The 25,538-nt window shown below is 36.5% G+C and overlaps 2 protein-coding genes across 3 annotated transcripts; both read right to left on the reverse strand.

Annotated features, from left to right (window-relative positions):
- Positions 1 to 840: 840 nt before the first annotated feature.
- Positions 841 to 14,592, reverse strand: fkbp15a (FKBP prolyl isomerase family member 15a). The gene is made up of 23 exons (XM_067438686.1): positions 14,236 to 14,592; positions 11,767 to 11,873; positions 11,591 to 11,666; positions 11,428 to 11,497; positions 11,028 to 11,102; positions 10,833 to 10,931; positions 10,511 to 10,660; positions 9,801 to 9,869; positions 8,354 to 8,491; positions 8,123 to 8,253; positions 7,008 to 7,056; positions 6,796 to 6,915; positions 6,624 to 6,705; positions 6,441 to 6,520; positions 5,899 to 5,977; positions 5,674 to 5,780; positions 5,476 to 5,574; positions 5,284 to 5,378; positions 5,109 to 5,163; positions 4,763 to 4,934; positions 2,108 to 2,244; positions 1,539 to 1,646; positions 841 to 1,427 (listed from the first exon to the last, which is right to left on the reverse strand). Exons 1-23 carry the CDS (start codon positions 14,298 to 14,300, stop codon positions 1,296 to 1,298), a joined length of 2,295 nt encoding a protein of 764 aa, XP_067294787.1. The 5' UTR covers positions 14,301 to 14,592; the 3' UTR covers positions 841 to 1,295.
- Positions 14,593 to 14,699: 107 nt separating this feature from the next.
- Positions 14,700 to 25,017, reverse strand: crata (carnitine O-acetyltransferase a). 2 transcript variants are annotated; one of them, XM_067438684.1, is made up of 14 exons: positions 24,876 to 25,017; positions 23,946 to 24,224; positions 23,708 to 23,826; positions 22,729 to 22,782; positions 22,435 to 22,600; positions 22,003 to 22,177; positions 21,201 to 21,379; positions 20,313 to 20,413; positions 20,095 to 20,214; positions 19,163 to 19,285; positions 18,900 to 19,035; positions 18,158 to 18,220; positions 17,892 to 18,029; positions 14,700 to 15,443 (listed from the first exon to the last, which is right to left on the reverse strand). In XM_067438684.1, exons 1-14 carry the CDS (start codon positions 24,900 to 24,902, stop codon positions 15,228 to 15,230), a joined length of 1,896 nt encoding a protein of 631 aa, XP_067294785.1. In that variant the 5' UTR covers positions 24,903 to 25,017; the 3' UTR covers positions 14,700 to 15,227. The 2 variants fall into 2 exon arrangements, with proteins under 2 accessions (XP_067294785.1, XP_067294786.1); XM_067438685.1 differs by lacking the exon at positions 24,876 to 25,017 and adding an exon at positions 24,776 to 24,875.
- Between the last annotated feature and the right edge of the window lie 521 nt (positions 25,018 to 25,538).

The raw sequence follows: 25,538 nt of genomic DNA on the forward strand, positions 1-25,538 counted from the left end.
GTGCTACCCTCAAAGTTACTGTAAAACTACATGCATTAAATATTAAACTTTAAAAAAATGTTTAGACGACAGAATTCTTTTGAGTTATGGCAAGTTTAAATTTCAAAATGGAATCAATCTTATCTGAATTGAAACTAACAGCTATCATAGCACATAAATGTAACTTTTTTTAAACGTATATTTAATGAACAAGTAAGATATAATATGCCACATGGCATTAGGACAGTCAGAGCAACATAAAAAACCCTAAACTTTCCCATCACAGAAAACTTTCTGCATTTTTGATACAACACAGTTTAAGTATGTTAAGCCATTTTATTAATTCTTTTTTATGACGATTCAGGAAATGTCTTCATAAACCATATTTACTTTGTAATACCAGTGTAATACCAATGTAATTATACAAATGTATGTCCTCATAAATCATATAGGGTAAATAAGCAAATACACTTTGAACATAGTGTCTCAGACAGCGTGTAAATACTGAATTGAGCTCTCTTTTACGTATTTTGCTTGAACGAACAAATTCACAAAAAATTCTGTCAAAAAATGCCTTTCTCAGCAAGTAAACATTGTTGGTTATAGCTTAAAGGTCATAAACAGTAGAGAAAAGCAATGCACGTGGAAGCTGAATATCTGGAGCTGTCTGTTTTTAATGTTAATCAAGCAACAAAAGATAAAGAAAAAGGATATAAAGGTTACAAAATAACTTGGAACTTTAATAAGGATTAATCTAGTTTAATTTATACAGTGAAGACTATCCAGTTATTGATTACTTTATTCAATATATCTACCGGAAAACTACTGTTACTTGCCTTTAATTTAATTCTTTAATTTTAATTCATATTTGTTAGGCTAGTACTTTCAGCTGTGGTATAGAAATTGGAATAGAGAATTGCGAATTTTCACTGGTATTTAAAATATTGGTGTCATAACTACCTGTTTTTGCAAAAAACGTTTCATGGCCGGTAAAAAATATATTTATGGCCGGTAAAATTAGTCACTGGCCCTTGGCTGGTGTGGCAAAAAGATACTTTTAAAGCCCTGCTTACAACCTTGTCCGTGTTGAAGAGCACTGTTTTTATGGACCAGAACTAATTGGGATTCTTTTAGTTTAATGGCTGGAGATTACTTATGGACATTATTCAGCCTCTTCAACTGTGATTGGCCAGTATCAGTTCTCCTTTCAGGGTCTCCGTATGTGAAGCATGTACAGTATCCTCATGTACAGAATCTGCAGTGTCCTGACCTACAGATTCTTCTGTTAGCAAAAATACCCTCCTCTTTCCCTAGTTTCATGGTTTTCCTTCTGCATGTTTTCCATCTGAAAACACTTCTTCAGTAGATCTCAGTGGGTTCACTTCTTCCACTTTATCTAGGTCCGATTCAATCTCCCAAACTTCTGAGAGGAGTTTCATGGTGATACTCTGCAAAGGAAAAATGGATGACCACATGCAAACCATTATCTAACTGGCCATCACACTAATGTTCTGTGTCTTTTGTAGTCCACAGGCTTCTCCTAATTGGTTGGACAGTACCTTGATGGTGTTTTGGAGAATTTGGCACACTGTTTGTCCACTGTAAGACTCCTCCGGATCAAACTCTGTCCTGAGAGACTGAAACACTCCATTCATCACTCGCTTCACCTGCACATGATACAGCAGCTCGGGTTTAGTCTACAGTTTTACATTTTAAAAGTCTTTATGTCTTCTTTAAAACATCATACTAAAATACATCAAATATAAGTAGGTATAGTGGAGATTAAAGGGATACTCTACCCAAAAATAACACATTATCTAATTATTTTCTCACCTTCATGTTGTCCCAGTTTCTGTATGGGTTCCTATAATTCAAGTGTACCTCCAAAGTTTATTTAGTCTTCTAAAAATCTTTGTGCTCATCTGAATAAAGTCGTACAGTATACATCTGGGATAACATGAATGTGAGTAAATATTAAAGAAATGTTTGTGTTTTGGAGGTATATTCATTTAAAAACCAAAGATGTTTTTAGCAAACTATTCCTTTAAGAAATGTTTTCTTCTTTAATGCATCAACACATTTTTTCCCCTAGCTTAAATCAAACTAATACAAACTATAGGCTCCACACCTGATCCAGATTCTGATTTTCAGCCCTCAGATCTTGCATCTTCTCATCCATGTTCTGTATAGTTGTTTCCATCTCTTTGCACTTTTGCTTCTCCGCCGTCCACCGCTGCTCGGACTGTTCTTCTTGCTTAACAAACTCTAAAAACACACATTAGACAATCTTGCAAACTGCATCAAACACTAAAGATCAGTGCTCCTCAACCAGGAACTTCAAGATGACAAATTATTTGAAATAAGACAAAACAAGCATTAAAATAAGTTATACCATGGCCTTTCTGAATGATTGTTTCTGAATGGCTGGAAGATAAAATCATTTAATGCACAGGTAGTTCCAAGTCACAACTCCATATTAAAGGGTCATGAAACCCTAAACCAAATTTTCTGAGATTTTAACCGAAGTATGTTTGTTGAACATCATGGAAGACAATGTTACCATCTGTTAGTTTTGAATGTGGGAGACAAGTGAATTTAAAGTCTTTTTGCTCTATTTTCAACTTCCTGGTTTAAATTCATCCTCATGTCAACGTCATAGGTTGTGACGTTTTCTTGTACTATAGTACGGCGATGACTCATCACTGTCTCATAATTATTCACGAGACTGTGTGTCTTTATCCTATAAGAAGACTCGTTGCTTAATTCATGAGAGCACGCGCTTGACAGGCGTTTTCCTCTGACTGACACAGCGGCGCTTCAAACAGTGAGATCGCATACAGTAAGTGAGAGATGCAAAAACAAAGTGTTTTTTTCCGCTTTGTATGAGTGTCTGCGTTGCCTGCGTTCTCTTCAATAGATCCTGAGTCTTCACACACACGTGATTTGTCCGCGCTATGAGTGTAACCGCTCTTCAAGGCTATTTAACCGACCAAACGGCATATAAAACTCCACAAAATATGCCTCAAAAGTTATACAACAGCGTGTTCACATATATTTTCAAAGCAGAGAACAATGGCTGTGCATTAAATTGTGCATTGAATTATAGCCGTCACAGGATATGTGTATTTGTGTAATGGTGAGCTTACAAATCCATGTGTATATTTGTGTTGCATGTAACGTAATGGTCATTTGCAGCATATTTCATTGAAGCGCGCACATACGTCACTCGTACACGCACATAGAGAGAGGAGATCGCGCTGCACACACAGAAACATTCAGGAGCACAGAAACTTATCGACGTTGCCCGTCGACTTTTAATAAAATAGCTTTGCTAAAATAGCTTTGCTACTGAATCGTTACATTACATTATATGCTATTTAGAATTAATTAAACTCACACCTTCGTTGTTAATAGAGAGATGAACAGATGCAGGTACGAATCTCTCTCTCTCTCTCTCTCTCTCTCTCTCTCTCTCTCTCTCTCTCTCTCTCTCTCTCTCTCTGCAAATAAATGCTATATTTCATTCATATTAAATGTAATCTTACACATTGCTTTATCTCTCTGTGTGTGATTCAAAGCGGGCAGAATACTATATTCGGCTATAGTATAATAATCGGCTATTATACTATTTTTATCTGCTTTGCGCTTGTCTGTTCTTTGCCTCCACATCATGCATTAAAATCGTTTAATGTACAACCGATTATCCTGCTTAGCCTATACAATGGTCATAAAATGACTAGCTGTACATTCAACGATTTTAATGCATGACGTGGAGGTAAAGAACCGCCTGACGCGAAGCACATTAAAATAGTTTAATGCACAGCTAGCCTATTATCCCACTTAGCCTTTACCATGGTCATTTGCCAACATTGCGTAAAGCTGTTATTGATGTTTGCAGCTCAACATTTGGCCAGAAGGCTAAATATTAGATCTAGCATTATCCTTTTCTTATTTTAATTCACTCCCTCAACAAACTTTTTGTTGTTGTTTTTGTTTTTTAAGTTTTATTTTAAAGAAAACATTAAAATAGTGTAATTTTAAAGGTGCACTATGTAGCTTCTCAGTTCACTACAGGTCGCCTATTAAAGGGTTCAGCATATTGATTCAGTTCGGATCGCCAATGTCACGTTATTTCAGCAGTTTGACACACGATCCGATCAATTCGCTGATTCACAACCGTTTGAATCTTTATTTGAAGTTTGAAAACAAACGCGGAAGAGAAGACAATGCTGAATAAAGTCGTAGTTTTTGTTATTTTTGGACCAAAATGTATTTTCGATGCTTCAAGAGATTCTAATTATCCAACTGATGTCACATATGGACGACTTTGATTATGTTTTTATTGGACAGTATAGTGTGCATACACTTGATACGCTCTCAGACTAAATATAAAATATCTTAAACTGTGTTCTGAAGATGAACGGAGGTTTTAAGTGGTGTGGAACAACATTAGGGGGAGTCATTAATGACATCAGTTTCATTTTTGGGTGAACTAACCCTTTAAAACAAAGGCGTAGTTTGATGATGCCATGTTTGAGCGCAGAATCTTGGGACATGTGGTTTTCACCTCACAGCCAGCGGAAAAGAATCGGGATAGGACTCAAAGAAAATTTAAGAAATCAAGTTTATGGATATGATTATTAACGTTACTGTCTCGCAGCGGGACTTTTATTATGCAACAGTCGCAAATGCCATTTATGCTTTTCCGGTCATGAGTATGAGGTAGCTCTGTTTATCATATTAGATACATCTGAGTGTGTTAAAAATGATGGTATGACGTTACCTTTCAATCGTTCCTCCAGAAAGCTGATCTGAGCACAGTGCTTGTGTTTGTCCTCCAGGGCTGCACTGAGATCAGCCTGAATCTCTGTCACCCTCTGCTGGAGATTCACCATCTCCTGCAGCAGCTGATATACTTGTGTGGTGGAGGAACTCAATTCCCCAGATGAATGAAACTGAAGAGAAAAAGAAAGAAACAATTCAAGACCTTGCCTCATCACAAAGTTCACCTGGACACCAGCAAGAAGGACAAAATAATCTATATAAATCAAATAATTTTAACATAAATAACATTATAATATAGTGAGCCAATAAACCATCATATCATAATTTAGTTAATCTGCTTGTACCGTTTCCTGCTCAGCCTGAAGGCGGCGAGTCTGTGTGTTTTGCTGCTCCATATACCTACACACACAGAGTAAACCAGTTAGGTTAATTGTCAATGTTTTGGTTTACTAGGGGGCTTTTTTGTCCTTAATCTAATTGGAAAGCAGAACATTGAGCGTGAAGAGGGGTGTAGGACACCTCTTGTTCTGTCCACTCAGCTCCCCTATTTTGCAGGTCTGTTCCTCCACCTGAGAATTCTTCTCCAGAACCTCCTTCTTCAGACACATGCTCTCCTTACATAATAAAACACAGATATTGAATGACAATGTACGTACATCTAAATACATTTAAAATGATATAATCCTTATGATAGCATTCTTAAATCCACACCTGAATGAGTCTCTGAATGTTGTGTAGGATCGTGTTTGTTTCTAAGGAGACAGAAGAAAGTCCAGAAGAGAAGTGAGCATCTTTTTGCAACTCATCCACCTAAAAAAAACAAAAAAAATGTGTTTGTAACATTAATTACATATTTATATATGCATATATTACGTATGCATATATATATATATATATAGCACAATATACCTTGCAGGTGAGTTGGTCCATCCTGCGTGCCATCTTCTCTATAGCCAGCAGGATTCTTGTGTTATGTTGGCAAACCTCAGACATCAAGAATGATGTAATATCGGGAGCTATTGTTTAATAAAGAACTCTTGCATTTAGTGAAAAAAAAAACATGGCAAGTATAGCATGTACAAAAGTCATAATTTCTTTATGGAAGTATGAGGGAGTTGATGACTGAGGTCTTACTTTGGTAGGGAATGTGGGGGTGGTAGGGAAATGAATTTAGCTGTGATGGAAAACATAGATTTTGTCCAAAGGAATACGGCTGTTGATCACAAAAAATGAATGAATGAATAAATAAATGAATCCTTACAAACACATACAGTACCATTCAAAAGTTTGGGGTCAGAAGATTGTTTTTTTTGTTTAGTTTTTTTAACATATAATTAAAACATTGATATTGTAAAATATTATTACAATTTGAAATAAAGACTTTATTATAATATATTTTAAAATGTAATTGATTGTAAAGCTGTATTTTCAGCAGCTATTACTCTAGTCTTCAGTGTCACAAGATCCTTCAGAAATCGTTGTAATATTATTATGTATCTTCCTAACATTTATTAGTATCAATATTTTTAAAGGCATACTTACAGAATAAGTATTAATTTCTTTCAAAACCAAAATCTTACTGACCCCAAACGTATGAACTTACTTATAAGGGGACTGAATATATATATATATACAGAGAGAGAGAGAGAGAGAGAGAGAGAGAGACTGGATCTCACCTGAAATCCTTGAGTAGTGCTGGAGTCTGCGTGAGGTGGCACTGCTTCAATTTTCTGAGCATCATCAGGCTGACACAACACTAAAACAAAGACCAGTCATGACAGCAAAGAACCAGTCAGCTCTATAATGAAGAGTTAACTTATACTGATTAGGTGATTCTTTGTGATTGTTTTCACACATACAAGATGGAGGCATTTGTGCAGGCCTTGGGGAGGGTGAATTTGAAGGTGAGAGATCGCAGACACGTCCAGACTCACTGGCATTCTGCACAGAGACATATCTGGGAGTTATTGTTCTACTTCATACAGTAATACTTTCATGCAAAACATCTGAGAACTCTCCAATTCTCCTGACCTCTGTTTCTGAGTCACTGGGGTCGGGCTGAGCTGGAATGGCCCCGATGAGAAATGGAAGCATGGGTTGACCCATCTTGGCTATACGGGAGATGAGCTTGGCTTTGGCTGCACCTGAACTCTACAAGACAGAAAAAATATAGCTGGAGCTTCAGCATTTTGGCCACTTTAGGCATATGTATGCGTCTAGTTGCTAACGGAAATACTACTCACCGTCAGGTATTCAGCAACAGGTTCCACCTTCCCCTTAGAAGCTTGGTCTCTAAAAACAAATGACCAAAACATTCAAAGGAATCAGCTCATGGATGTGTGTCTAGACTAGAGATAATTAAAACACACTTATCACATAATCTTCTTTCTTGACCTGATAGTATGTACACAGCAACAACAAAAAAAAAACAACAACACTGTATTGCTAACATTGTATTAATGATAATTTTGTCTTTTAAAAAGAATATTACAAATATCTAAACATTCTAAAAAACAAGATAATTGCACCTTTTCTACTTTTTCTTCTCAACATAAACCTTGCTTAACTTTTTTTAATGCTTAAAAAAATAAAAATATGTAATATTTTTCAATATTATTAGTAAGAAAATAAACATTTTAATATATAGTTATTATCTTATCAATTTTCCTTAAGCAAATGTATCATGTTTTACTGATGCTTTTATTTTTTTTAAATAAAAATAGTAAAGAGAAGTATTTTATAATACTTTTTTTTTTAATGTAATTAATCGGTGGGGGACGGGGACGGGGGGGGGTTCTAATGCTATTTCATGCATTCTGACTTATTTACACTGTTAATGAGTTAAAACAATTTGGCTGTATGACAGAGTACTTCTGTGCCAAATACACTCCTTCCGGATTAGAATACATTTCGGAAAATGTTCAAGTATGGCCCTGTATGACACCAAAATAAAGGGCGGAATTACTTGTATGGACACTTCTCCCAGATGACAACCAGAGCAAGAGCAAGGACGTCCCGGTCAACGAGCTACGTTCGGCTTACAGAACGTAAGTCTGTAAGTTGTCATTTTGTTTTAAGACCACTAAATCAGTTTGTTTTTCCGTGTGGAAGAGTGTTTGTTTGTTCCCGGTCATGAGTCGAAACCACAGGCCGTGAGTGAATCGTATAGGAAATCGTATAGGAAATCAAATCCTTAAAGGAAATCAAAAGTTATTCAGGGATAACGCCATGATGTGTTTTGTGTGTGTGTTCGTGTCTGCACGAACTTGGCTGTTTTCAGAAAGAAACGGTACAGTGTATCTGTATCTGAGATATGAAGGATGCAATATTTCTCATAGGTTATGCTATCTGTACACACCTTGACCCCTCTGTAGCAGCTGTGACCAAATGGCTGGTGTTTTCTTTACTAAGAGTATCTGGACAGGTTTCCGGAGATGTACTGAAGGTGTCAACTGACCCCCCGCTATGTCGCTCTTTGGATAATTTAACCTACAGGCAGATAAATAAACAGATTTTTTTTTTTTAAAGCAGTGAGAGAAAATAAAACGTGTTTGCTCTAGTATCTTACATCACACCATCAGTGCCTTACTCTATTAATCTGTACATCAAAGACCAGAGTGCTGTTTTCCGGCACATGGTTAGGGACGCCCTTTGAAACCATACTAGGAGGGACGATAAGGAGCCGTCGACCTCCTTTTTGCATACCAAGCATCCCATCCTCCCATCCCTGTGAGAAAATGCAACGTAAGAGCTTGATGGCACAACAGCTGACAAAATCACCAGTTTGTTACACAATTATAAATCTTCTATATATTTATGGTATAAAATTGACAAAATATCTTTATGGCATGATCTTTACTGAATATCAATATCAATTACAAAAGTCTATACTTTTGACCCATATAATGTATTGTTGGCTATTGCCACAAATATACCCGTGGGACTTGTGACTGGTTTTGTTGTCCAGGGTCACATATATGTTTGAACCATAAATTGATTACGAAAAAGTGCAAGAGCAAAAGGTCGTCTACAAGTCAATGCATCTCAATGGTAATGCGTTTCATGTATCTCTCTATAGACGTCAGACACATGATGGTAACTGATAGACTGGCTTGACTACGTAATCAAATAGCAAATAATGTGTTGCTAATGTTACACAAACTTAGTTTCCATCCACCATCTCAGAGTAATACAGCTTATCAGCATCCTTAGAAATGTTTTGAACATCATAGAAAGCTAGTGGAGAAAAGCCCTGTTTGTGACGGTAGGAAACAAGGGTGGTTTCAAACCACGCTTTTGACACCGACTTTGGTCTCAATCATGAATACCCAGCAACAGTGTTGGGGGTAACGCATTAAAAGCAGCTTGAGTTACATAATCAGATTACTTTTTCATGTAATTAGTAAAGTAATGCATTACTTTTAAATTTTACAACAAGATATTTGAGTTACTTTTTCACATTTATTTGACTGTCAGCTCTCCTGTCCCCATGTTGAGAGAAATCGAGGGTATTGTGGCATTGTGTTTAAACATGATACTGTAGTTCTAGTCTAAATGTGAGCATTTATTCATCTCACTTGCCCAATAAAGAATCAGTATTCCTCAAAATTAATCAAATCAGTCATGCAAAATCAGCAATACTATGCAAACCTCCAATAATTATTTTTTACCTCAGCCTGAGGTGTATTCATTTTAATTTTGGTATGAAGAGGTCTTTAAATTTGTACAAAAATATAACTTTTTTTTGTTACAAAAAACCAAAACAAAAAACAAGCCCAGCCCAAGTGAGAAAAAGTAACAAAAAAGTAACGTAACACATTACTTTTCTTTAAAAGTAACTAAGTGACGCAATTAGTTACTTTTTAAGGGAGTAATGCAATATTGTAATGCATTACTTTTCAAAGCACCTTTCCCCAACACTGCTCATCAATGGTTTTGCCTGATGAATTTGCACATGGCTTGTCTTAAAGCACATTTAAAAAAAACACACAGACACGCCGTAATAAACATCATTAAAAACTTCACACCCTTCTCACCCACTGAGCTTTGCCTGCTCCAAGCTTTACTCGCTGCAGCTTTTCTTTTCCCAGATTGGAATCAAATATCTGAAAAAACAGACAGAGACACTGAACTTTCACATTTATAGATCTCCAGCTGCACAGTAAACATGCCATTTAAATTACCAGTGAGTTGATTAGTTCAATGAGGGCATGACTTTTATTGAGCCGTGACTAATCAACAAGAATGTGCACAGTGTGCTGCTCTGTGCTAAATGTGCTCAACTATGATTAAAGGAGTTTAACTAGAAATGCAAGACCATAATGTGCAAATTAAGGAAAAGCAGTGATTCCACTTAAATGATTTATTAATAAAAACTAGAGTAGAAGAGTAGAAACTTCTCCAGAATTACAAGACACTATGGCCCGGTTTCACAGACAGGGCTTAGATTATGCCAAGATTAGGCCTTCAATTAGGACATTTAAGTAGCTTTAATGAACGTGCCTTAGAAAAAAAACATTACTTGTGTGCATCTTGAGACAAAACAATGGCACTGATATATTTTACGATTTGTCAGGGCAAATGGACAACTCAAACATGCATTTTAGTCTGGGACTATCTTAAACCTTGTCTGTGAAACCAGAGGTATAAATATTTATTACAAATGTGTCCGTACAAAATACCATAACCATCCATGTAAAGTGTGATTTGAATATGACGACAATTAAAAGATTGTAAATGGTCACACCTGTCCAAGACAATGGTTCTGTAAAAGACATCCAGAATAGGCCACCTCCACTGTGTCCCCAACATCAACAGCTTGACCTTCGCCTTGGACCAGGTCCTGAGTGACCAGAGAGTCTGATGAAGCTTCACTGTTCCACCTGGCCACACACACCTGACAGAAACAGGCTCACAGGTCATTTAATTCAATAATATTATTGATCCGTGCATTGTAAAAATGCTTGGCTTTGAACAGAATGCTGGAGCTTTGAGAAACCAGAAAACCAGAATTTCCTTTTAATGCATTAATCTTGAATGTTCAGCAAAGAATTCAGTTCAAGTATTACCTCCTTACAGAACTCGGGCCGGGACTTTTCTGAGTCAAACATTAAAGACCAGCTCTGTTGCTGGTCATCATAGAAAGTGACATAGTTACAGGGCTGAATCTGTGGACAAGTATATCATAGATATGATGAATGCAGCATGAAACAGAACAACACACAAGACAGAATAGAATAGAATAGAAAACAATGAACACTTACTGTGAGGACAAATCCACGATAGATTCTAGCCGTAGTGATCTGTTTTTGCTTATTACCATACAACAGAATCTTGTACTATAATTGCAGATAGAAAAAAATTACCAAATTAAACACACACGTCTGGTTTGTTATCTTTGTGTGGGGACACTCCATAGACGTAATGGTTTTTATACTGAACAAACTGTATAGTCTCTACCCAACACAAAACTTGCTGCAAAAAAAAAAAAAAACCTGTAATATCATAAAAATTCTGTATGATTTATAAGCTTGTTTCCTCCTGGGGATCTCAATTTAGGTCCACACAGTGACCATGATTCCCCATGAGTCAGTGTGCATTCAGTTTGAAGTCCCCACTTGGATAGAAAAACATGAACACACACACACACACATGAGAGCTTACCTCTTTGCTGATATGGTTCCCTAATACAGCAGCTCCAATCTTTCCTTGCTTCACATACTGTCCATTCACACTGGAGGAAAACACAAAAACTCATTTAAGCAATGTGTACTTATGCTAATTCAAAGTCTGGTAAACATCCTTCGATTGCTATATTTATACTAACAAGCAGAATGCGTGAACAGCTGTAGCATACAACACAGCTGGAGCACATGGAGGAGGAGCGGGCTTCTGAGGAGGACCTAAAACATTGATTAAAACATGACAAATTAAGGTTCAAAATAATCAGAACACATGGAATTGTGCCAAAAGTGATACATGGCTATCTACTGTACCACATACCTAATATGGTGCCAGTCTTTTTTGGCTGTTTAGGGGCAGTGAATTGAAAGGACTCGTTTCCCTGACTCGCTGCTCGGTCCAGACCAAAGAGAGAGGCCAGCTTTGCCCTAGAGGAACGCAAACACACATTTGATCTTCATCACTAATAGATATATAATTATAATATATACACTGTAAAAAATTATTTAGAAAAAAAAGTTACCTGGTTGCCTTAAAATTTTGAGTTTATTGAAATTAAAATTTTAAGTTAATACAATGAAAAAAATGTAAGATTTGACAACCTTTATTAAAATATTATTAAAAGATTTTGTAAGCATATTGGGTAATTGTGTGTTTTATTTCTGATGACGCAGTGAAACATGCCAAATTATGCTTTTTTCATGATTTATCAAAATTTTTATGTGGTTCAGATACAATAATATTTTGAGTTTCTATTTATTAAACAAATTTCTTTCATTGTATCAACTCAAATTTTTAATTTCAATAAACTCAAAATTTTAAGGCAACCAGGTTACTTACTTTTTTAAGTTAAACCAACAAAAACCAACAACATTTTTTTACAGTGTAATAATACTAATAATAATTATATATATATATATATATATATATATATATATATATATATATATATATATATATATATATATATATATATATATATATATATATATATATATACAATTGCCCATTTATTTATTTTTACTTTAATGCAGAATCAGATTTCCAATACATAGCCATATTAAATCCCGATGTTCTTGGAAACTAGTAAACTACATGTATCAACACAAGTTTTCCCGTTGCAAACGATCAATGTAGACTTCCAATCAACAAAAACTGCAGAATAATTATTCACGTGGTGTGAAAATTACACAGCTCAGGTTTGAAAGAATATTGGACCCATACACAGATTACATTGCTAAAATGCACCCTATATGGAAAATATGCTACCAACAATGTTGCAAGTGAATAATTTAATGCAAGGTATTTCGTCAACAAGCTGCTACATTAATGGCATGCACACAAGAATCACTGGACCAGCAGGATCAGCACTAGATCAGACACCTTTAGACTGTTCAAACAAGAAATACAGTTACAGGACAGCAAGGTCCAGTCTAGCATCTAGCCTATAATTAAATCGACAAAGAAGACTGACCCTTGGACCTCCCTCCACAGATAGTCAGTGTCCCATACAGCTGACATGGCCGCCAGCTTTCTGTCACTGAAGAACAGGCTAAGAAGCCTCAAAAAAGAGATTTAAAAAAAAAAATCGTCCTCCTTTTCCTCTTCCTATCTTGCCGTTTAAACTACAGTGGGCTACCAGTCCAGATTTTGAGCAGCCCAAACTTAAATGCACTGTAATCACTAACATGTGAATGAAATTACTAAAGGAGGAGTCACGCAGAAAATGAAAAGGGCAAAACATGTCAATGTCTGTTTAATGAAAACAAAAATATTAACATTTTTGTGAAGCTAGGCTATTATATGTTGAATAATGTTAATTTGTTGTTTTGCCAGTTTTTGGTGTGCACGATGCCTCCTGTCATTTAAATACTGTTTAGTAAAGTGATGCTATTATGTTTTTGATTGTTTTTTGATGGTTATTTGGTTCTCATCGCACCATGTCTGCCAAATCAACATCACCCTGCATTGCCGCTGAAATCTTTGACACCACGGCGAATGATAAAAATGTGTTCCAGTATCGAAAATGTAAATTTGAAAAGTAATCATATGTAGCCTAATTAGTTACATTAATGTATTAAAGCAATTGAATAATTACACAAGGACACTTTTGCCATTGAAATGACTTACAAAGTGTCCCAATCACCCTGAATTCACCCTACCTATTACATTTTAAAGGTAACTTCCGATCTGTAACCAATTACATTTCCAAAGTAACCTTCCCAACACTGCTAATTCTTTTCTCAATCCTCCTTTTATGTAATTTACATAAAGTCAAGTTTACCCAAAATGTAAGGTAAAAAATAAATTTAAAAAAATATATGGATATTTTTGTTAGATCTACCTCGTCTAGAGATTATGTCTAAAGTAAGAGGCTTTATTTAGTTAAATTACCTATATGTCTATATTTCTTTCATCATTGAAATTTAAAGAAATTGAAATTGTAAAATGAATATTTAATCAGGAAAAAGAATAGTAGAATTAGTTTGACAGGGTATGGAGTAATTATTAAAAAGCTTCCAGGGACACCTTATTCACCATCAATTAAACACTTACCATTTAATAAAACTACGAGATCACAACTGGAGCTAATGAGATAAAATCAAAGAAATCAAAGTAAAAGAGACAAATTCCATAACTAGCTTCAAATGTAAGTTAAAATGTATAATTAAAAAAAAAAATAACAATGATAATTCTTTGAAATAATTATTCAACACATAATTTCCCAAAGATTAGGCTAACCTTCAAAGAGTGGGACAAAAACAATCTGAATTCTGTCATAACACTTACCCTGTTTTAGGGCACAGAAATTCCCCATCGTGACAATCAGGAAAACATCCTTTAAATTGATCCATAATCTAATTTCTGATGATCGCAGAGCCCTGGAGCCTGTATTAGGATGATGTGAACAAATATTTTGCACTCCTGTGTGACGTGATGCGCACAAATAAACGCCAAAACACAGCAACTCACTGCATTAGTGATAACCTACAGTCTATGGTGATAACACACACTTCACATACCTGACATGATCATGTGATGAGACGAGAGATAATTGGGTATCAATTGGGGACCCGTAGGGGTTAATGATTTGCTTTGACAGATTATTACACAATTTAAAATAAAAATTATTCGTGTACATTATATTAGATAGGCCCAAAGAATAAAACAGGACATTTACATAAACTTGTTTTATACACTAACAACACATTTAGATGTATAATCAGCTCAGCCAATTATAAACAGGATATGAATCATGTTATTAAAAACATATTTATTAAAAGCATGTTAATGCAATTGTGCAAATGTACAACATTGTACAAAGAACTGAGAAAGCAATGCTCTGCAAATGTCACTTCACATCATAGCATTTAAAAAAAAAAAGTTCTGTATTTGATTACATGTAATGTCTAATTTACAATGTACAAACCTCATGAGCAGTTTTAACCACAGGTTTACCATAATGCACATATCGGTATATTTTCTGTACTGATAAAATACAGAAAAAAACAAATCAGCAAAACTTGATTGACAAACCTATTGATTTTTTTGTCTGTTTAAACAAACAGAAGCCATAGCACATAAACATCTATAAAAAGTTAAGGATTATTATTTAGTGTCAAGGTGTGTCAGAAACCACAGTCCGATGAAGTCCAGGCAACTCTGGTCAAATATAAAATAAAAATCTATTAATATTCCTGTCACTGAGTACAGTGGTGAACTCAAATGTCTTGACCAAACATTCAAAGGTCAAAGATCAAGTCTAATCGACATAATCGTCTTTAAAGCTTGGCTTTGGGCGTCTGCTCCAGAAGGGTCTTAATGTCTACCAGAGAATCCTCCAGACCTTGGGCTAGACGGGCTGCGTTAGTGTCCTGGCAGCTGTTGAAAGCAGAGACTGCGAAGTTAATGTGAGTATCCATGGGGTTATAGCACACGCCATAACCGTCAGGTACCACCGGACCAAAGCACATCACACAGTTTGTTTTAGCTGGCACCTAGGAGAGTAGAGTGGAAAAATAAAAAGAACAATTTAATCTTATGTAAGACTATCCCCGGTTTCACTGGCAAGGCTTAAAGGGACAGTACACCCAAAAATGAAAAGCCCATGATTTACTCACCCAAGTCATTCTAGGTGTATACTGTATGACATACGGGCGGCAGTGGCTCAGTGGTTCATGTAGATTTTCTACAAACCGACAGGTTGGTGGTTCAATCCCTGGTTCCACCTTACCAAGTGTCGAAGTGTCCATGAGCAAGACACCTAACCCCAGCTGTTCCCGACGAGCTGGATGGCGCCTTACATGGCTGACATCGCCGTCGGTGTATGAATGGGTGAATGTGAGGTGATATATAAAGCGCTTTGGATGGCCATAGGGTCTGTTAAAAGCGCTATATAAATGTAGTCCATTTACCATTCTTACCGGTATTCTGTATGACTTAAATTAAAAAATGTCATGACTCTTCCAAGCTTTATAATGGCAGTGAATGGCTATTTCTGTTTATTCATAGTCATAGGCTCTCATAGGCCCGAACGCCAGTCTCTTGTGAATGCGCGTACGACAGGTAGCAGAAGTTGGAGATCACAGTTTGTAAAGTTTAAAGGAAGTGTATGTAAGATTGTGACCAAAACTGGTACTGCAATCACAATCCCCTCTCCCCCTCCTCCCTGGCTTGAGGTTGCCAGATTGGCGGCAGGATCAGCAGGAACGTTTGTAGTGGCAGCTGTGGTAACTAGAGCAGATCTGGCAACCCGGATGCTGAAACATTACTGACTTCGTGATTGGTCAATAGGTGGAGGGGGGAGCTTCAGGCCAAAACACAACATGTCAACATCAACATCAGTTGAGGGCTGCAACAACAACTTTTAAATGACAAAATCCTGGCTGGACTACTGTTGGCAGTGATATGAGTATTTGAAATTAAAGGTTTAGTTCACCCAAAAATGAAAATTATTTCATTAATTACTCACCCTCATGTCGTTGGATACCCGTAAGATTTTCGTTCATCTTCGGAACACAAATGAAGATATTTTTGTTGAAAGCTGATGGCTGAGAAAGGTTTCAGAAAGGCCTCCATTGGCATTCAGTATATTCCCACTGACCCACTCACAAGACCCATTAAAGGCGCTAAAGATGACATTACAAAGTCCATCTCACTACAGTGGCTGTACAATCATTTTACTAAGCGAAGAAAATATTTATTGTGCGCAAAGAAATCTAAATAATGACTTTATCCACTAAGCTATTGACGTGAACTTGACGCAGCTCCACTATTCGAATACATGCCCCGGAAGAGGAGGAGCGCCGTTATCGCGTGAGTTCACGTCCGAGACCTACACGGAAGACAATAACTTGGCAGATAAAGTCATTATTTTGATTTTTTTTTAGCACAAAAACTATTCTCGTCGCTTGGTAAAATTATTGTACAGCCACTGTAGTGAGATGGACTTTTTAGTGACGTCTTTATTGCCTTTAATGGGTCTTGTGAGTGGGTCAGTGGGAATATACTGAATGCCAATGGAGGCCTTTCTGAAGCCTTTCTCAGCCATCAGCTTTCAACAAAAATATCTTCATTTGTGTTCTGAAGATAAACGAAGGTGTTACGGGTGTCCAACAACATGAGGGTGAGAGATTAATGAAATAATTTTCATTTTTGTGTGAGCTAACCTTTAACATGATTTCTTATTGTCTAGTGACATATCAGGGCCATTTTATGATTAATTGAAATGCATTTCTTACATACAGTTCCTTTAAAATATGGATTATTTTCATACACAAACACATCGCTTTGCTTCAGAAGGCCTTTATTAATCCCCGGAGCCGTGTGGAGCACTATTATGATGGATAGATGCACTTTTATGAACTTCAAACCAGAAACAGCCATTCACTGCCATTATAAAACTTGGAATAGCCAGGACATTTTTTAATATAACTCTGATTGTATTCGTCTGAAAGAAGAATGTCATATACACATAGGATGACTTGAGGGTGAGTAAATCATGGGCTAATTTTAATTTTTTAGTGATCTATTCCTTTAAGCCCAGTCTCAGACTAAAAATCATGTTTGAGGTGTTTTAACTGAAAGCAACTTACACTGACATCTCTTAAAATATAAGAGCCATTGTTTTGTCTAAAGATGCACACCAGTGATGTTTATAAAAGCTACTTAAATGTCCTAATTGAACTAAGGGATTCAGATGTTCAGTTTTAGATGATCTGATGATTTTAGCTTCACAGCAATATCATTTTAGCAGATATAAAGAGCCATATATTTCAGTGATCAATTGATCATCATCAAAAAAGTGTAGGGTTAATGGTATGGTACTGCTCATCTACACATCATGCTGAACACAATGAAATAATTTGTTTTGCAAATAAGCATCTTTATACATGCACTTCAGTTTTACTAGTTACCTCTAACCTGAGTGCTCTGTTTGTCATTACCTGGCTGGTGGAGAGGTTGTAGTGCAGTGCCACAGCATATGAGGTATCCATGAATATCTCTGGCAGGGCGGCCAGGTCCTCAATAGCTTGCAATTTCAGTCCGAGCAAATGCCTGTCGATGGCTTGACCTCGGATGGCCTGCACATCCACACACAGGATGAAGAATGTGACATATATATAGTGCAGATCAATAATGATCGATGCATATATTTACTGCAGAAACACAATGAGGGTGAACTGAACATCCCCAGCATGCATTTACTCACCATGTCTGTGTAAGCTCTGTGTGCTTTAATAGCTTTGTCTAGCAGAGCCACTTTCTCTGTGTTCTGTCAATCAAAACGAGATTGTTACATTTTCTTTGATGCCAGGTCAAATTTACTAATGCAATTAATACTGACAATAAGACAAACTATCTACATAAAATATTTTACACTTTATTTTACAGTGTCCTTGTTACATATGTTACATGTTCTTACCATAGTTATAACAGTAACCTGCATAATTACATGCAACTAACATCAATAAAACCTATAGTAAGTACATGTAGTTAATTAATATTACTCTGTACTTAAAATATATAATTACACTTTAACAGGGACACCTTAAAATAAAGTGTAACCAAATATTTACATAATATTTACACGGATGATATAAATTACTGTTCCAAAGTTTTGGGTCAGTAAGATTTTTTAATGCTTTTATAAGAAGAATCTCCACGGCTGCATTTATTTGAGCAAAAACACTGTAATAATATTTAAAAGCATTACTGTTTTAACTATTTAATATAACTGTTTTCTATTTTAATATGGTTCAAAATGCAATTTGTTTCTATGATGGCAAAGCTGAATTTTCAGCAGAATTATTCTTTGAAAAACCAAAAACCAAAAACAAACTTACTGACCCACACACTTTTTAATGCTAGTGTATGAGCACTCAAATGTGCTCATACACTTGCTCATCCTTGAACAGTTATTCAACTCAAATGTGTACTAGAGGTGACCGCACATGTTTGGCCGGGTCATCCATGGCCTTGACGAATCTGGCGGAGTCAATTGAGGTTGAGCGTATAGTGTCGGTTCGGCCCAGTCTGAACATGCGGAGAGAAGCGCTCTCGTAGGTAGAACAACAGCGCTTGTAAATCCTGAAACAGTGAGTCCACGCATCAACTGAACAAGCTAAACTGATCATTCATTTCATAATGGCAATAATGTTACAGTTAAGATATAAATTTGGGAAATAATATTAAGGGCAGTGCTGGTGAGGTTTACCTGTAGTACGCCAACTGGAGAGCTATCTGAATAAAGGCATCAGGGCTCATCTTCTGCGACTTTGGGAAATCTTTGCCAAAATGGGGGAACACACTGACTTTCAAGTCTAAGTCATGAACCATGCTGTAGAAAAGGAGGAAAGAAACGTTCAGATATCCAACACGCTGTCATGTTGTTTGTAAAAAAACACACAAAAAAACCGAATGGTTGGTAATGCAAAGAGTGAGTGAAATATCTCAGCTTCTATGAGTTTTGCATGTTGGGCGTGGTGTTTGGATCCCAGCACTTCGGTCTAGTTTGGGTTTCAGTTTGGTGTTGGGATTCAGACATTCATGCTCCCGCGTGTTTGTTTCCGGTCTTGTCGTGTGAGCGTGCGGTCTCTGTCCGTGTGTGTTGTGTTCTGTGTAGCACGCGGTTCGTGTTTACATTGGCCGTGTGCTTTCATGTTATGTTTTGTCTTGTGTTGTGTAGCACGTGTCTGGTGTTTTTCACTGGCTGCTTGCTTTTATGTTGTCATGTTTTCTGTGAACATGCAGCTTATGAGTTCTCATTAGCTGCATGTTCATGTCACATTAGGTGTGAGCACATGGCTTGTCATGAGTTTCTTTGTGCCATGTGCTCATGTCTATTTTCTAACCCTGCCCACCTTATTTCCTGATTATCAGTTAATTTGCCCCACCTGTCTTCCCTCGTTCCCCTTTTTTGTTTTCTCCCGGTTTATTCTTCTTGTGATTGCAGTCTTGTGCTGGATCGTTGTCGAACGTTCCTCCTGTTTTCCTGTTTGCCAAGTCAAATCTAGTCAAGTCTGTGTCCCCCCCCCCCCCCCCCCCCGGGATGTTTTTGTTGTATTGTTTTACTTTACTTTTTATAATACAAAGCCCATTTTTCTGCATCCCACAGTCCTCATCCCTTCACCCAAACCTGACACTTACATGTTCATGTTTTGTTTGGCCTCCTCAATGTCTTTTTTGATCTCTGGTGTGATGTTGAAACGAAGCTTCTGAGGCATACGCAACGGGACCATTGGGGTACGGACCATCTCTGACTTCTTCCTGTACAAATATTAAAAAAAGAATGGTAAATCTTAGCTTTGTTAGCCATGGTTACAATCCAAATGGTTTCCCCACATTTAATCACTGTTAAGTCTTACGTATATTCAACCACATGGTCGATCAGTGACACGATAGGAGGGCCCTCAGCGGGGGCATGTTCATAGATCAGTCCACATGTCCCATCCTCTCCAATGATAAACTAGAAACACAACAATTTGGCATCATGATTCTGACATGGTCTATTAGAACTGGTTTACATGATTAAATGTTCAAGCAATTCATTATTTTTCTTATCATTTCAAATTGTTGCAGCACCTGTTTTCCCCCTCTGTCTGAACATTGTTTTAGTTTCGGTTTTTTGTTTAAAAACATGTGAAAAGCCCAGTCTGGCGAAGTTTGTTGTGACTGGCCTACTGCTTGACCATAACTGCTGCTCCCGATCCTTCCTGAGGCACTGTAAACACTTCTGTAACTATGCTTACTATGGCGTCAGTTTTGCTGTATCAGTTTGTGCGTGAGTCAGATAACGACAGTCAAAAAGAACAAGCTGACTGACCCAAACCTACAAAAGCATGATCTGTGCAGGACATTTCACAGTAGTATTTTTTATTTTATACCTGTCTTACATTTCCTGTCTTACATACCTGTCTTACATGTGATGATATTGCGTAATTTCTTTATATCATGTTAACTGCATGTCTGTAAACACGTTCATGTCTATAAACAAATAAAGAATGTGTTCATCTATAATAATTATATTGATGGAAAAAGCATTTAAGTATCATAAACTTTTGTTAAACACAGAGCTTGTTTTTTTGCGATAATCCAAAAGCCTGTTAGGTTTTTGCAGAGGGAACGAAATATCTGCCGTTGGCCTACAACATGACAACATAGCTGCCTCACTCTATAGCAGGACTCCAAACGAGGCATTACAGACATTTTCTGAAATTCTCAGTCAAGGCCCAAGACTTCCTCATAGGTCTAACCTGCAATGTTTTGTCGAACCAGCGATTTCCACTGTTCCACCTGCTGCCCCCTCCATGCAGCATCTGAACTCCAGCTCGGGAGCGGTACATGTCATCAGATGCGCTCGGCAGGGGAGCATCCAGACAGACTGTGAAGATACTCTTCTGAATCGCTCTCACCGACTCCTTATTTGTTTTATCTGAAAGTGAAATAAAACAAATTAAGGATCAGCATGGAAACAAACATATGCAAAACAGGCCTATAGAGTAGAGTTACCATGACAAATGTAAAACCATAAATTCAATTCCTTTTAATGAACTGAAGGACTGAAAAACATGATAAAAATATTTCGTAACATTATCATTATCGGTAACACTTTACAATAAGGTTAATTTATTAAACATAAGTTAATGTATTAAGTAACATACTAACCATGAGCAATATATTTGTTACGGTATTTATTCATCTTTGTTAAAAATATAAAAATACAGCTATTCATTCTTTGTTTATGTCAGTTCACAGTGCATTGACTAATGTTAACAAAATTTTTATAAAGTATTAGTAAATGTTGAAATTAGCATTAACAAAGATTAATAAATGCTCTAGAAGTGCAGTTTAAGATTAGTTCATATTAACTAATGTTTAATTGTAAAGTGTAACCTAAATATTTTTACTATAATTTTTAACAATTTAATGCATCCTTGTTGAATTAAAGTATTAGCAAACTTTTGCACTGTAGTGTATTTTAAATAGTGTATCAAAGTACATTTACCAGGACACTGATATGCCCACCTAAAAATAAAACGTGTTAGCAGTGCCCACCCTTAATGAGGTTGTTGTAGGCTTTGCCCCAGCTGTTGCGGTGGTTGGAGGTGAGGATGCCGATAGGCTCTTTGTTGGATTGTAAGGAGGAGTTCCAGATCTTCTCCAGCTGAATGTAGATCTGGTCTACGGTCAGTGGTGTGCCGTCACTGTTGTATACATCCAGCACAAAGAACTAAAAGTTTAAAGAATGAGTTAAAAAGACATATTGCAGCACACTATCAAGTAACAAATCCAACGGTACTGGCAGATCACAAAATCACTGCAGTCCTGGAAGCAGCAAAATATAAAGAATATTTTAAAATATATTTGCAATAAAAAATTGCATAGCATTTTTTCATGTCCAGTAGATTCATTAATAAGTTCTTTTAATTCACCTACTACTGGAAGTTACATGTGGACCCTGCCCGGAATTTTGTAACAGGGACTGACCTGAAAGTTGTGCACTACAGTGATATGTGTGGGGGGTCTCTTGTCCAAGGCGTAGTTGACCACAGTGTCTCTCTTTATTCCAGGGATTCGGCAGGACGAGAGCACCTGATAGTACTGGTTCATACAGAGTGGCTTTCCACCTAGATACTCCACTGGCAATGTTTCACTAATCAAAGAGCACAGACATGATGTCTGACCGGACTATTATACTGAACTTTATACACTCATGAATTTAATCAATAGTAATAGTCATGGTTTTCTAAAGCATATAAGAGGAAGGAATGAATCACTCACTTGTCAATCATACTTTTGAAATCTAAAACCCCAGCAATCAATTTAGCAGCATATCTGCAAAGAACAAAAAATACTTTTTTCAACAGTCATTTTAAACAAGTTTCACATCAACATACTGCCAATAATTTATTCTACTACTAATACTATAGCACATGCTGTTCCATGTGTCTTTGACTTATTTGACTTCTGATATGGACAAAACATACTTCGCCGCTGATCTGCTTTTACATACAATAGTGTTTTAGCTGTTATATGTAAAAGCTGTTATTATATTGGTGTGAGGAGACTGGCTTCAGGCCAGCACTTTCCTGAGAGCAACAGTTCATACTCTCTGAATTTGCAAAGCTCAACTTGGAAAGAGAGGGTTAGTCTGTACAAAGGTCACTAAAAACAACTGCCTCGGCCTGAAGTAATGTCACTCTTGGTTAAACCCATATCTACAGGTGTGCTAGAATTATGGGTTTAAATCCCAGGGAGCACAAAAAAGTATTTCTGTAATGTACAGAAATTAATTTAATTTAAAGCATAAATAAAAAATAAACTTTTATGAGGTTTATGAGGCTTAAAACAGGAAAATACTGTTGTCCAATAGAGTAAGAACAATAAACTTAATTTATGATAAATGAAATGTATCTAAAAACTAATTGTATTATATTTATTATCACAGGTTTTCTTGTCTTATTTTAGAAATGGTTAAATGTTAAGGAAAAAGTAAGCAAATATATATTTTAAAAAGATTTTTGTCAGGGTATAACTTTGATCAGTTTCCTAATCATCTATAAATATATATGTTAAAATATATAAAAATATAAAAGTATTTTAAGTAAAATATATTAATACTTAATTTTTTATTATTATTGTTATTTAAAAAGTGTGTTGACATATAACACCACATTTAGTTTTAAAGGACAAAGGTTTTGAACAACTAAAGGGTGAGCATTGCCGCTTCCTATGATATCTGAATCCACACTAGTCTGACCTCATTTGGCCTTGACGATCACTAAACACCATACGGGGAAGGACGACCCCAGGACTCGAATGGACAACAACAGGCATCCTGTAGTCTAGGTAGGCTGTTTGTAACCACCAGTCAGAGAGCTAGAAGTGGAAATGATAGAGAGAGACAAGAGATAATAAGAAGGAAGTGCTTTAAAACAGCTAGTCTGCCCCATCACACTGGGCTCCTTAAAAAAGCATCACCTAGAAAAAATGTTTACCCAGTTCTCCATCTTCTTTGCTCGTTGTTCCAGGCCGTTCTGAAGTCTCTCTCCTACACCGCCCGGCTTCTGGAACTCCTCCAGCAGTTGCCGAGTGTGATTCAGCTCCTCCGGGTCCACGATGGGATCCAGGGCAGCCAGATAGCGATCGCATGTTTGTTTCAGGGGTGGCACAGGAAGCTTAGGCAGACCCTCCTGATGAGCCAAGTACCGACCGATGATCCGTGTCACTGACACTGGTTTTACCAGGCCGGAGGGTTTCACCATGCCGGCCTTGACCTAAAATATTCCAGATGATATGACTGCATTATATCATACAACATAAAGATACATAGATATAGATCTTTTTAGTTCTTTGACTGACATGTTAAATAAAAAAATCTATTTCACCTTATAAAATTTTATAATAGTTTGATACTTTGGCATTGGTTTCAGGCAGCTAATATTCTTTTTAAGATATTAATAGTAAATGTGTCCTATTAATTCACACAAATGCACATTTACAAGTTAATCTTGTCCTAAATGTATAAATAACAGAATGTTAACTGCATTATGTAACTGTGTATAATCAAATAGACACATGAGTCAGCATTTCACATGACTGCCAGTAATGTAACATGCAATAAGACTGTTGCCCATGTCATTTACAAGCTAAAGAGCTTTATTAGAGATAATTTACGCATTCACACGTTGCAATACGAATTTAATAAACTGTCAGTGAACACTGTTTTTTTTTATCACTGCCATGAGCAAAGTGCTTCCTACTAACGTTACTGGTTTAGCACTACCGCTATCTAACCATAAACAACCTGCATGTCTGTCAAACACACCTCATTCCACGGCGCTCAGCTGTCAGCTTGAACCCTTGTTTATGTCACATAATAGATCAGACTATGTTTAGAAAGTCGGGACATATGAATTGTTACTCACCATCGTTCTGGCCAGAACGCCTAACATAACTGAAGTTTACTAAAACGCCCCCAAATCAAGGCCTGAGAGGAGGGACAGAAGCGGTCAGAGTCCACTGAACGAGAGCTGCAGAAAAACCCTGAGCGCCATCACTGCTGCGCTGCTGCACTCCACCACTAGACGGCGCGCGAGAGACGAAAACACACTCCAAGCCCATCCCCTTTTTTCATCTTTCTTTCTACTGAATGATCTCATTGATAATCTGAGACACGTTAATACAGAATATGAAGTCTTTAATTTATTCTTAAAATCTTTTCGAACTAAATGCACTTGCATAAGCCAAATTTAACCACTCCTAGTTCCAGAATGTTTATTTTATATTATTACTAATAGTTGTTCTTCCTTGATTTAACTTTTTTTAATGTACAACTGCTTTTCCTTTAATATTACAACAATATATTGAATTATGTTGTACTGGCATGCTATGTTTATTGTATTATGTACTATGTAAATATATTTTACTTTGTAAAAATACATTACTTTGTACTATATAATATATTTTACTAATAGATATAATAAAGCATTATACATCGCAAATTAAAAACATATAAATAAAACCATGATTTGATGATAATCACATTAAAACAAAAAAAAACAAAACGTAGTTTACAGTCGCTGATTAAG

This window comes from Pseudorasbora parva, chromosome 3, assembly GCF_024679245.1.
Source record: "Pseudorasbora parva isolate DD20220531a chromosome 3, ASM2467924v1, whole genome shotgun sequence".
Classification (NCBI taxonomy): Eukaryota; Metazoa; Chordata; class Actinopteri; order Cypriniformes; family Gobionidae; genus Pseudorasbora; species Pseudorasbora parva.

Coding starts and splice junctions, on each gene's coding strand:
- fkbp15a (XM_067438686.1), bottom strand. CDS start 14,300: ATGGATCAATTTAAAGGATGTTTTCCTGATTGTCACGATGGGGAATTT. Junction 11,667..11,766: donor AAAGACTGGCACCATATTAG/GTATGTGGTACA, acceptor TCAATGTTTTAG/GTCCTCCTCAGAAGCCCGCT. Junction 5,781..5,898: donor CCCCCACATTCCCTACCAAA/GTAAGACCTCAG, acceptor ATTAAACAATAG/CTCCCGATATTACATCATTC.
- crata (XM_067438684.1), bottom strand. CDS start 24,902: ATGTTAGGCGTTCTGGCCAGAACGATG. Junction 23,827..23,945: donor CAAAGAAGATGGAGAACTGG/GTAAACATTTTT, acceptor TTCCACTTCTAG/CTCTCTGACTGGTGGTTACA. Junction 15,444..17,891: donor ACAACCTCTCCACCAGCCAG/GTAATGACAAAC, acceptor CTACTCTCCTAG/GTGCCAGCTAAAACAAACTG.